At 55.3% G+C, this 11,658-nt stretch overlaps 5 protein-coding genes across 5 annotated transcripts; 3 read left to right on the top strand and 2 right to left on the bottom strand.

The window, feature by feature from the left end:
- Positions 1–400: 400 nt before the first annotated feature.
- kes1 (Oxysterol-binding protein 4) lies at positions 401–1,667 on the top strand (the record flags this gene model as incomplete). Its single annotated transcript, XM_064802917.1, has 2 exons — positions 401–469; positions 522–1,667. 2 exons carry the CDS (start codon positions 401–403, stop codon positions 1,665–1,667), a joined length of 1,215 nt encoding a protein of 404 aa, XP_064659042.1.
- A 177-nt stretch (positions 1,668–1,844) lies between these two features.
- Positions 1,845–3,632, bottom strand: LTR77_005673 (uncharacterized protein; the record flags this gene model as incomplete). Its single annotated transcript, XM_064802916.1, has 2 exons — positions 1,845–2,137; positions 2,192–3,632. The coding sequence occupies 2 exons, from the start codon at positions 3,630–3,632 to the stop codon at positions 1,845–1,847; spliced, it is 1,734 nt and encodes a 577-aa protein (XP_064659041.1).
- Positions 3,633–4,954: 1,322 nt separating this feature from the next.
- Positions 4,955–6,718, top strand: LTR77_005672 (uncharacterized protein; the record flags this gene model as incomplete). Its single annotated transcript, XM_064802915.1, has 3 exons — positions 4,955–5,012; positions 5,128–5,556; positions 5,616–6,718. The coding sequence occupies 3 exons, from the start codon at positions 4,955–4,957 to the stop codon at positions 6,716–6,718; spliced, it is 1,590 nt and encodes a 529-aa protein (XP_064659040.1).
- Positions 6,719–7,748: 1,030 nt separating this feature from the next.
- LTR77_005671 (uncharacterized protein) lies at positions 7,749–9,758 on the top strand (the record flags this gene model as incomplete). The annotated part of the gene is made up of 7 exons (XM_064802914.1): positions 7,749–7,952; positions 7,997–8,074; positions 8,129–8,424; positions 8,477–8,665; positions 8,715–8,833; positions 8,893–9,564; positions 9,622–9,758. The coding sequence occupies 7 exons, from the start codon at positions 7,749–7,751 to the stop codon at positions 9,756–9,758; spliced, it is 1,695 nt and encodes a 564-aa protein (XP_064659039.1).
- Positions 9,759–9,976: 218 nt separating this feature from the next.
- On the bottom strand, positions 9,977–11,415 carry LTR77_005670 (uncharacterized protein; the record flags this gene model as incomplete). The annotated part of the gene is made up of 2 exons (XM_064802913.1): positions 9,977–11,262; positions 11,334–11,415. 2 exons carry the CDS (start codon positions 11,413–11,415, stop codon positions 9,977–9,979), a joined length of 1,368 nt encoding a protein of 455 aa, XP_064659038.1.
- Positions 11,416–11,658: the final 243 nt, after the last annotated feature.

The following is an 11,658-nucleotide window of genomic DNA, read 5'->3' as shown; positions in this document are numbered from 1 at the left end:
TAGATTACAGTTGAATGTGTAGAATAGTACCTAATCCTTCTGACTGTACAACCAAACTCCATCTTTGCTCCGTCCGTTGGATGAATGAAACGCCACGTGCTGGGGTTGGTTTTGATTCGGGGGTTGTAGTGACGTAGCGAGTGTGGCTGTATGGTATGATCGTGGAGGGGCGATAGATGCGGGACAGATGGTTCGTTTCTGGTTGAAGGCATCATCCCACTTTCCTTCTGTAGTTCTGTCTAACAAGCTCTCCTACACCTCCCCCGACTATTCGATTCACCTTCGATTGAAGCGACGATCTGGTTATTCGATACCTTCGCTCGGAACCTACTACATCCCTTGAGCAGACAGCAGTCCGAGTGCTTCGAAGGGACATTGCGAGGTATACTGAGCAGCAAAGATGGGTAGCGAGCAAGAGGCGGCCAATGTGCCGCAGGGCAGCAAAGGGACATGGTCGTCGTTCTTGAAGGTAAGCATATGCAATGTACAGCGACAGGTAGAAGCACGACTAACAGGAACAGTCAATGGCATCCTTCAACGGCGACCTCTCAACCATGACAGCGCCCGCCTTCATCCTGTCCACAACCTCGCTCACCGAGTTCAGCGCTTACTGGTCAGAAATGCCTCGCATACTCACTGCACCAGCAGCAGAGAAAGACAAAGAGAAGCGCATGGTCGCCGTGCTTAAATGGTTCCTCAGCACACTCAAACAACAATACGCCAGTCGCAACGAGAAGCTCGGCAGCGAGAAGAAGCCACTCAACCCCTTCCTCGGCGAGCTCTTCCTAGGCAAATGGGAGGATGAAGCCGGCACAACCCAACTCGTCAGCGAACAAGTCTCCCACCACCCACCCGTCACCGCGTACAGCATCTGGAACAACAAGCACGGCGTGCGCCTGCAAGGCTACAACGCGCAGAAGGCGTCCTTCGGCCGCACCATCAACGTGCGCCAGGTCGGCCACGCCGTCTTCCACATCGACCAGTACGACGAAGACTACCTCATCACCCTCCCTTCCCTGCACATTGAAGGCCTAATCACCGGCTCCCCATTCGTCGAACTTAACAAGTCCAGCTACATCATCTCCTCCTCGGGCCTGACCGCGCGAATCGACTACAGCGGGCGCGGCTGGATGAGCGGGAGCAAGAACACACTTTCCGCGGTGATATACCCACACGGCAAAGAAAAGTCCAAGTCCGACGTCCTCTACACCGCCGAAGGCTCCTGGACCGACACTTTTACCATTAAGGACGCGAGATCAAAGTCCACCCTCGAAACATACAACGCGAAAAAAGAATCCAAAGCCACTCTCCAAGTCGCCGCCATCGAATCCCAAGACGCGTTAGAAACGCGCCGAGCATGGCGGAAAGTCGCCGCGGCGATTGAGAAAGGTGACATGAACGCCGTATCGCACGAGAAGAGCATCATAGAAGAGTCTCAGCGGGCGTTGCGGAGAAAGGAGGCCGGGGAAAGCAGGGAGTGGGAGCGGAGGTTCTTCTCGCGGGTGAAGAGTTTGCCCGTTTTTGAAAAGTTGATTAAGGAGGTGCCGGGTGGGAGTCTGGAGCAGGATCAGACGAATGGGATATGGGTGTTTGATCAGGAGAAGGCGAAGGAGGCGAGGCCGCCCTTCTCGGGGTTGAGTGAGGAGTTGAAGGATGGGTGGAAATGAGGTGTTATTCTTATGAAGGGGAGGGCATGGTATGATGTATGAGTAATGAGCGATGCAAAGGACTGAAATTTTGCTATCCTAAACCGTTGTTGTCTTTCCGAACGCCTTCGCGACCCGGGATATCATTCTTAGCCATCATAACAAGGTCATAAGGTCATTACGTGGTCCTTCAGATTTCTAAGTCTCCGTCCTCTGTTCCCCAGCTGCTGCGGTATCCTTCTCATCTGCGGGTACGGGCACCTCCGTCGGATTAGGCTGGCTAAGCACATTGGCCTTCTCATCAACCTCCTTCTCAACGTCCGCGTCGCCCCTCTCCAGCTCATCAATGACCTTCTCAACATCCTCATCCTCATCGCTCGTCTCGATCTCCTCGAGATCTCCTTCATCACCACCTTCAGCATCCGCGGCTTCACGGGCGAGCCGCACTTCTTTGCCGCGCTTGTGGCAGTACCAGAAGACGAACATGAGGACTGCGAGCACTCATTAGCAACTAAGTTGAGACGGGAGGGGCAAAAACCGCTTACTGAACACAGCAAGACTCATAACCACATTCGTCATACTCGCCAGGAACGGAAATCTCGTCTGAATGAACGTGACCGCACTCCGCAGCATCGACGCCACCGCGCTCTTCTCCCCGACCAGACTCTTCAGGCCAGGGATCGTGCGTTTCTTTTTCTTCCCGTCTCCTTCATCCGCCTCCTTCACCTCTGAAGACGCCGCCGGAGCATCAGGAATATTCACCCCACTATCCGGCCGACTCGCCGCCTCCATCCTCGTCTTCATATCATTTCCCGGCTTCTCGCTCGCCGCCGCCAACAGCTCCGGCCCAACCACACTCCCCATCTTCGCCGGCAAACTCTTCACCAGCGTCTGCACGAAAGGCGGCATAGACTTAAATTGCTCCTCCAACCTCGGCCCCGCCTCCCGCATCAACTTATCCATATCATCATACGCCGTCGGCGCGCCATTGATAGAGTCTTTGAGGCACTGCGCGAAGCGGTCGTAGTACTTCTGCGTCTCGGCCGTGAGGGGGAAGACGCGGTTGTTGATGCTGCTGAGGTTGAGGTTGTCGAGGAGGACGGAGACTTCACGTTCTTGCTGCGCGGCCGTTTCGGATTCGTTGATGGTGCCGTCTTCGTTGTAGACGGGTTGGGGGTCGGCGTCCGGGTCGGGTTTGCTGGATTTCTTCCAGGAGGCGGGGAGGGAGGGGACGATGGAGGTGGCGTATTGGGTCCAGGTGCGTTGGGGGGTGGCGGAGGATTCGCCTTCGGTGGTGGTGGCTTCGGAGGATGGTTGATCTGGCTGCGCAGAGGGCTGATCTGTGCTGGTATCGGCCGCCTTGCGAGAGCTGGGCCGCACGGATGGTATGTATGACGTCCAGGTCCGCTTCTCGCTCTGCGGCTGCTCTACTTCTTGGTTCGCCTGCGCGTTGAAGCCACGAGTAGCTGCTTCGGCGTCCTCCTGGCTGGGTAGATCCATGTCGTCTTTCTTTGCTTTACGAGCCTTCTTCGCCTCCGCAGCTTCCTCTTTCATCTTATCGTCGTACGTTGCATCATCTGTAGCTCCGTCGTCGCCTTGTCCCGCTGACTGTTGGTCCCCTGTTGCGCCCTCGGTACTCTGCTCAGTGGTCTGCGATTCTTCCTTGTCCGCCGATTGCCCAGCATCACCCTCGGTCGCCCCGTCTCCGCCTGCGACATTAATTTCAGGCTGCGTTTCCGGCACAACAACGTCCCCACCAGCTTCTTCCTTCGAGACCTCCTTCTCCTCTCCGTCATCCGTTATCTGCGTAGCGGGCGCTTCGTCGCTTTGCTGGGGTTTCGCGGCATCGTCGGTCGATATCTGCTTCTCCAGAAACTTCTCATCTTCATCCTTCAGAACAGGCTCTTGTGGGTTCGTCTTCTCGAGATCTTCCTTGTTCTTCTTTGCTCGGGCGAATGAGGGGAGCGTGAAGTAGGAGGATGCCATGTCTGCACTTGTTTTTACGAAAATGGTAAGAGTTGTAGGATTGAGAGAGCAAAGAACCTACCGTATCGCAACAGCCTTGTACTAGTATCGCAACAGCCTTGTACTAGAACTACCTCCCTCTGCCGTGCTTTGGTGGTTCTAGATGGTGGCGTAATGGCGACCTCGCTGCCCACGTCGACGTCACAGTGCTTGAGGTGTGGCTGTGACGATCGTGGACTGAGGGACAGATCCTGGTTCTTGGATGTGTGTTGCAGGGGTGGTGAGGTCGAGATGGTCTGTGCAGACATCTCACGTGGGGAGTGAATCCCGACTTCGACTTCATCTTGACTCTGCTTGACTCTGCTTCTACTTTATGTACCAACATCACCAATGCAGCACTACGGCAACCTCACCACTGAGGTCGGGCATTTGTGAGAGTATCGTCGCTCACGGAACCTCGACATTCGAGCGGAGAGGCCAGCTGTCGCCCTGGGCAGCGGCGCGTACTGGTGCACTGAGCACAAAGACGAACATATGCATCATGGTACCTGTGGGGACGGACTATGAGCAGTAGTGATCATGTAAGTCGTTGCGAGTGGTGCCTGGGTCTATATCGGCACAGGTCGGTGTGCTGGGAGGAAGGCTCATGGAGCGCGTCAGGCCTTGAGCACGGGAGACCTGCTGCAAGTTAAGTACTTTACTCTATCCCAAAGATCTTCCCTATTCAATTGCTTCCTCTTCGCTCTGCTCTTCCTTCCTGTGATGGTACCCTGCGTCTTCTTCGCATGAACCGAACGCGCTATCAGTCGCCACCACAAGCCGGCCAATCACCCACCACCCATCAGCATTACCGGACGGAGCGTATCTTGGAGCAGTACTGGAATGAGGTGAAACAATGCTTGGAAGCTAGTAATAGCGGTTGTACCGACGACGGACGACAGTAGGGCGACGACGGAACAACGACTTCACATTACTTTCGACCGGGGACAAACGTTCCACAAGCTCCCATTCACGCTGTGATCACGCGGTTCCTTCCTAAACGGTGAGTCATGGGACTTTCTGTTACCATATCAACACGTTCAAAACATCATTTCCCGGACGTACATCTTTCTGCGCCGACAGAAACTTCTTTAACCTCGACACCAAAAAGTTTTCACACCACCTGAGGTCGGTAAGGAACAACGACCTCGCGTTGTTGTAAATCTTCTGACATTCCATACGACTATAGTCAGGCTATCAGGATACCAACGACCCCCTTCTCAAAGACTGCGCGCGACGTGCCACCCCCCTGAACACCCAATCGCGACAAGCGACCAACAACTTTACCCGCACATCCACCCACCATGCCGCCCATCAAGACTGGGCTGTATTTAGGAGGGACTGAAGAGCTTGAGCACCTCGGTATGTCTCCGTTTGCGATAATGTTTTCACCCCGCTGCACGACCTGTCGATGCTCTGCCGCAGCTGAGTGGTTTTCGAGAACCGCCCCAGAAGCAGGTTAGCTAACAATCATCAGACCCTATCGACTCCGGCGTGGACTCCGGCAACGACGACAATTCCGACAACTGCGACTCCGATGATGAAGAAGTTGTATGTTCTCCGCCTCCCAATATGCATGCGACTGCGCTGCTGTGGGCTCCAACTTATCTTTCGCAGCAGGAGAAGCAGCCCACCAAGCAAGCGCCCCGCAAGGTCCGGTTCGCCTCACCAGCCGTCGCAATCCAAGGAAGGAGGGACCACACAGTGGCCGACGCCCGTATCATGACTCTGAAGCAGCAGGACTACAACGACGTACATGTCGCTCGCCAGCTCGCGAAGGAAGGATTCATCAACTATGGCGAGAAGACCGTCGCAGGCCGCTGGCGCAAGATCCGCGGCGACATCGAGAAGGCTGAGGAAGAGGAGCTGGACGACAATCTGAGCGACTGGCACCTGGGCGAGGCAAGTTTCTCCATGCGTCCATAAATTCTCATGCTAACGTACTGCAGGATGATCTACTGCAAGAAGCGTTCAACAACGCGGAGAAGAGGTTCAGGCAAGAAGTCATCAAGCTCGAACAGGCGAAATGGAAGACCATCTCCATCGGCCTCAATGTCAGCATGAACAAGAAGAAGTACACTGCGAAGGCCTGCAAGGAGCGCTACGAGGCTATGCAGAACGGAACCGCTGATGTGGCGTTCGAGCTCGATCCCGACCCAGTCGGTCGCATGAACAAGCGCGACGAGCGCATCGCAGAGAACAAGCGTCGTCGTGCGGCGGCCAAGCAGGCGATTCGCGATGCGGAAGAGGACAAGAAGCGCAAAATTGCGGCTGCGAAGGAGCGCAAACTAGGCATCCAGCTCGAGAATGTGAACTGGAAGCAGGAGAAGATGGCGCGCGAGCGCGAGGAGAGGCGTCTGAGGGAAGAGAAGAGGCTCGGCAAGGAGGCGGAGCGCAAGGCCAGGAAGGCAGGGCTGCAGAAGTTGAGAGAGGAGGTCGAAGCCAAGCGTCGCAACAAGGATGCAGAGGCGGCGGTCTACCGTTACTACACCGGCTACAACATCAACCGCAAGCATGGCAACAAGCAGGGCGGAGATCCGGACTCCGACGAAGACGAACGCGCGGACTATCTCGCGGACAGCGACGACTCCGACGCCAGCTCGGATGGCGACGTACCTCCACCAGTTCTCACGCAGTCGGAGAGGATCAGCAACCGCCGCCGCAGCGCTTCCCGCGGCCGCAGCGTCTCCGTCCACCCCAGCCAAATGGTCGAAGTCACCAAAGCCACCCTCCTCAACCCCCGCAGCATCATGACCGACTCCGAGCTCGCCGACCTGCTCCACGAGCGCAAGCTCCCGCGTCGCGGCCACGACGAAACCCATCCCGAAGTCATTGCGAGGCTCGCGGCAGACGACGATATTCTCGATAACGACGAGGTGAACGATCTCCTTGCCAAGCACTTCATGACGCACAAGGGGAGTATTGCGAAGCGCATCCAGCGTCTCGAGGAAGCGGACGCCGCCAATTCTGCTGCTGGCAAGAGGGGTGTGAAGGTGACGGATCCCGAGTTCAAGGAGCAGTATGAAGGGTACAAGGGTGAGTACGCTTCCCTCCTGGTTGATGCGTAGACGGAGCAGGGGCGGAAAGGTGAAGGACAAGAGGTGGATTGTGTTGTGGTGTGATCATTGTCAAGGCAAGTTCTCCTTTGTTCTGAGGGTGGCCATGATGCTGTAGAGATGGTTGTTGTGTTCTATGGCGTTTGTTGGCTCGGAGGACGGGCAATGGGCGCACCGGCGTCTGGCGTGGACAGAAGCATGTTCTCCCAGAAGCGAACAAGCTGGGAGCAGTCCCAGGGGTACTACGGTGGCGGGAGCTTTACCCTCGTGGCGGAGAAGCTGAACCGTGGGACTGGGAAAACTCCATGAGTCTGGCTAGGTATGTTTCCTGGTTGTACTCATCGACTACTAAAAGTCTATGCTTATGCTTCTACTTCCTCTCATTCATACTTTTCGTTTGCTGGAAGCTTCCTGCTTCTCCGTTTGTCAATCTGCCCACCAGGATGACTTCAGAATCCTGAGACCTCGAAAGCCGTCGCTGCGTTCGAGAAGCGGCGCAAACAACTCCCGCCTGAATCATGGAAACAAAAATTGCCTCATTCGGACTGCCCAACTAGGAAGTAGCGCTCGCAAAACCTTCCTTCGCAAACATCTCGGACAGCCCCGGACTCTCGCTCCAGATCTCCGCGAAGCATATCTCAAACCCCACCTCCCCTCCTCGCCACGTCCCACAGCGGAACCCCTTCCACACTGCATCATCTCGCAGCAGTTCTTTACCTCCTTCCCACGGTGGCCCACGGTGGTCCCGCTAGACCTGAGTGGCTTTCGACGGGAAACGATAGACATGTCCACATGATTGGCAGTCCCGTCGCAGAGGAAACCTTGATCGCCAGGGCGGTCGAAGGGGACGTCGTCCGCGCCAATCGTCACTGCGGTCGTCGCTTCGGCGGAAGTGGTCCTCGGTTGACTTGTCGTTTACGCGTGTGGGTAGAGGTAGGCGTGTGGTGCGTATAAGTTGGGTTGTTTCTGTTCTTAGGTGTGCAGTCTCGCTGTTGATCATTTGATCTCTTCGTCCATATCATTTTATTGCTATCGAAGAACGATGCCTCTCCGAACCGATATCTCGGCGCAGCAGCCTAGGGTCGCTGGGACCACTGATAGCTACCAGGATAACCTCGATGTTGATGTCTTGATCGTTGGCGCCGGCTTTGCGGGTGTCTACCTGCTGCATCGTCTGAGAGATGAGCTGGGCCTGAATGTCAAGGTGTACGAGGCTGGGACTGAGCTGGGAGGCATTTGGCATTGGGTGAGAATCGCACATGGATGAACGACTTCCGCATGCTGATACAGTGTCAGAACTGCTATCCAGGTGCCCGCGTCGACACTCCCGTACCTTGCTACGAGTACTCCTTCCCATCGATCTGGAAGGTACGATCGCCTCCTCAACGATCCACTCGCAGCCTAGACTGACACCTGTTGCAGGAATGGACATGGAAAGAGAAGTACCCGAGCTGGAAAGAGCTCAGAGAATACTTCAAGTTCGTCGATCAAAAGCTAGACATCAAGAAGGACGTTGCATTCGAGAGCAGAGTTATCAGCTCCGAGTACGACCCAAAGGCGAACAAATGGGTAGCGAAGACTGAAGATGGCCGGACGGCACGCTGCCACTACCTCATCAACGCACTTGGCTTCGCAGCAAAGAGAAGTTTTCCAGACTGGAAGGGTATGGAGAACTTTAAGGGCGAGATCCATCATAGTTCTTTTTGGCCTGAGGGAGGGTGAGTTGATAGGGTACCGTCAAGGAGTGTTGTAAGAGCTGACGAAGCACAGTGTCGATGTCAAGGGCAAGAAGGTCGCTGTTGTTGGTACCGGAGCCACAGGTATCCAGTTATCCCAAGAGATCGGCCAACAGGCAGCGTCGACGACAGTCTTCCAGCGTACACCAAACCTTTGCTTGCCAATGAGACAGCGCAAGTTGACTGCGGAAGAGCAAAACGCTGCTAAGGATACTTACCCTGAGTATGCTGTCTCAGCCTGCGCTGCCGACGAGAGCTAACCATCCGTCCAGATACTTCAAGCACCGCATGACAACCTTCGCTGGCTTTCCCTACGACTTCGCGGATAAGAACACCTTCGACGACAGCCCCGAGGAGCGCGAGAAGTTCTTCGAAGAGCGGTGGCAGAACGGTAAGTCCCACGCCACCTACTATTGCCACCCATCTCCGTGAGATACTGACCTCCACCAGGCGGCTTCGAGTTCTGGCTTGCGACCTACAAAGACATGCTCTTCGACTGGGACGCCAACGCTGAGACCTGGAATTTCTGGCTCAAGAAGACCCGCGAGCGCATCAAGGACCCACGGAAGCGCGACATCCTCGCACCCACCAAGGCCCCTCACGCCTGGGGCACGAAGCGCCCTTCGCTCGAGCAGAACTTCTACGAGGTCATGGACCAGCCCAACAACGACGTGGTAGATATCAAAAACAACAACGTCGTCGAGGTCAAGGAGAACGGGCTGGTGACTGAGGACGGACAGTTCCGGGAATTCGACATCATTGCTCTGGCGACTGGGTTCGATGCTGTGACGGGTGGGATGAAGAACATGGGCTTGAAGGACATCAACGGGATCGATATCAACGAGAAGTGGGCTGAGGGAACAAAGACGTACCTTGGCATGACCCTCTCCGGCCACCCGAACCACTTCTTCCTGTACGGCGCTCAGGGCCCGACGGCCTTCTCGAACGGACCCAGCTGCGTTGAATTGCAGGGCGAGTGGATCGTTGATGCGATCGCGAAGCTGAGGAAGGAGAACATCCAGTATCTTGATGCGACGAAAGAGGGCGAGGATAGGTGGTTCAACTACATCAAGGAGATTAACGATAAGACGTTGTTCCCTCATACGAACAGCTGGTATATGGGTAAGTGGTTGCTGGTATTCCTTTCGGAGAAGCGAGCAGTGGCTGATTTGATTGCAGGCGCCAATATTCCTGGAAAGGTCAGGGAACAGCTGAACTGGCCAGGTGGGTTCCCGCTGTATGAGGAGAAGACGAGGGAGGTGTTGAATAACGGATTCGAGGGCTTTACGACGCAACCACCGGCGGCCGCAGCATAGAGTGTGCCCGAGAGGATGGTTGGCTTAGACTTGATGTTTTTGCGTTGATGTTGGTATGTTTGGAGCGGTAAGCTAAATCGATGGAATCGCTGTAAATATGCTGTCATCTTCTCGATCTTAAGAGCCGTTCATTTGTTTCAGGCGTAGGGTAGCCGGGTGATAACAAGTGCCACTCTGCGCGAAGTTTAACGTACGAGCCAGATCACACCAACCAGCCCTCACGACTCCGTGCAAACCAAATCCACAACACTGTCAACATCAGTGCTTACTTCAACCCATCCACCTTTCTCAACACGGATGATCTTGCCATCAATGCAGACCCGTCTCCACCTCGCGTCCTCTTCTTGAAACTCAATACTGAGCCTATCGATAACCTCATACCGGACTCTGTCATCCTCAACGTGCTTGCCGCCTTGAAAAGCTTTGGTCATCACATCCATGGCTTCCTGACCTCCAAGATCACCAAAGTGTATCAGCCTCAGCTTCCCATCCAGTGGTTTAGACTGCGGACTAATAGTGAAGCCGGCCTCGAGTTGACTAGCAAAAGTTGCAAGGACATATCCATGTTTACTCGGTGGTATGTCTTCCCAGCCTGCTTGGCCTGGTCGACGGACCGAGACACGACCTTTGTAGGCGTGAGGTGGCGAGCCGTCAGCAGGGAAGAGCGCCTCCTTTGCAGCCATTTGGAAGCGTTTAGAGCCGAACTTGCGATAGTCCGTAGTGTCGCTGTCTGCAACTAGGCTTGCGTGGTGGCCCCAAGAGCATACGACCGCTCCGTGTGCGACAGGATTGCCGCCGACAATGCTGTGGAGATGCTGCTCCTGCTGCCCTTCATTCACGAGCAGCTTCGTCCCTGGAGAGAAAGTCGCGCGGAACAATGGCAATGCTTTTGGCGTGCCTTGCAGCATAGCCCTCAGTCCAAGAGTGGCATCGCCTGTGATGCCTGAGCTGTGGGCTAGAGCATTTCCTGTACCAAGCGGAAGAAGACTCATCGTTGGGTTTTCGTATGCCGCTGATCGGTCTTCAGAAAGCAAGCTGTTGACAATGTCTACTATGCCGCCATCACCGCTCAAGAGCAGCACGGCCAGAGCTACACCTTGGTTGGCTTTAGGGAGCAAGACCATCCGTGCAAATTCGGCGACGCTTCCTCCAGAGGTCGTGAAATTGAGGTGGTAATGTTCGTTCTCTCTCACGCTCAGACGAGCGAGCAACGGTTGGACCAGGTTCTGCCAGACTGTTGAAGCGGTACCAGTGCCTGAGCCAGTAGAGACAACAACATGGCGTTCAACACCCTCAACTGCTCCATCTCTATACCAGTGGCATTGTTCAGTCGGCTGGAGCGAGACCTTTAACTGATCCAGAGCGCCAGAGGTGAGTGCCTCCAGTCCATCCTTGTCCGGCTTGACACACAGGACTGTTCGGATAGAACTCTCTGTGTTTGCGGAAGAGGCCTTGTCGGACAGTATCGCGATTACCCTTTCGTAGGCGACTGACACCTTGGTACCTGCACGCACCTTCAGCGGCCGCCTCGCTTGGTCTCACGGGCCTGCTTCGTGATATGGCTTGCTGACATACCCTTCTCATCGACGACAGTCAACCAGCCTTCACCCTCCGAGCCACTGATCGATGCAGCGTCCATGTCGCCCTGCGAAGACATGGCTTGTCCGGATCACGTACAACAACGCCTGCGGCTCCATCGTGCGAAAGTTAAGGCATTCTTCATCCTTGCGCGATGCCATCTTTAGCCATTTCCTTAGCGCGGTGAGACAAGCTTCCACTTGCCCCGAGCTCGAGCTCTTGGCAAAACCTAGCCTCAGGTATACCAACACTCCCATCGTTGCGCTCTCGTCAGCAGCACCTCTGACACCGACCGCCCCTTATTTTTGTCGAGCAGAGGACG

The sequence above is a fragment of the Saxophila tyrrhenica genome (assembly GCF_035928015.1).
Source record: "Saxophila tyrrhenica strain CCFEE 5935 chromosome Unknown scaffold_8, whole genome shotgun sequence".
Lineage (NCBI taxonomy): Eukaryota > Fungi > Ascomycota > Dothideomycetes > Mycosphaerellales > Extremaceae > Saxophila > Saxophila tyrrhenica.
The sequence above is the reverse complement of the archived record's forward strand: the minus strand, read 5'-3'. Positions and strand labels throughout refer to the sequence as shown.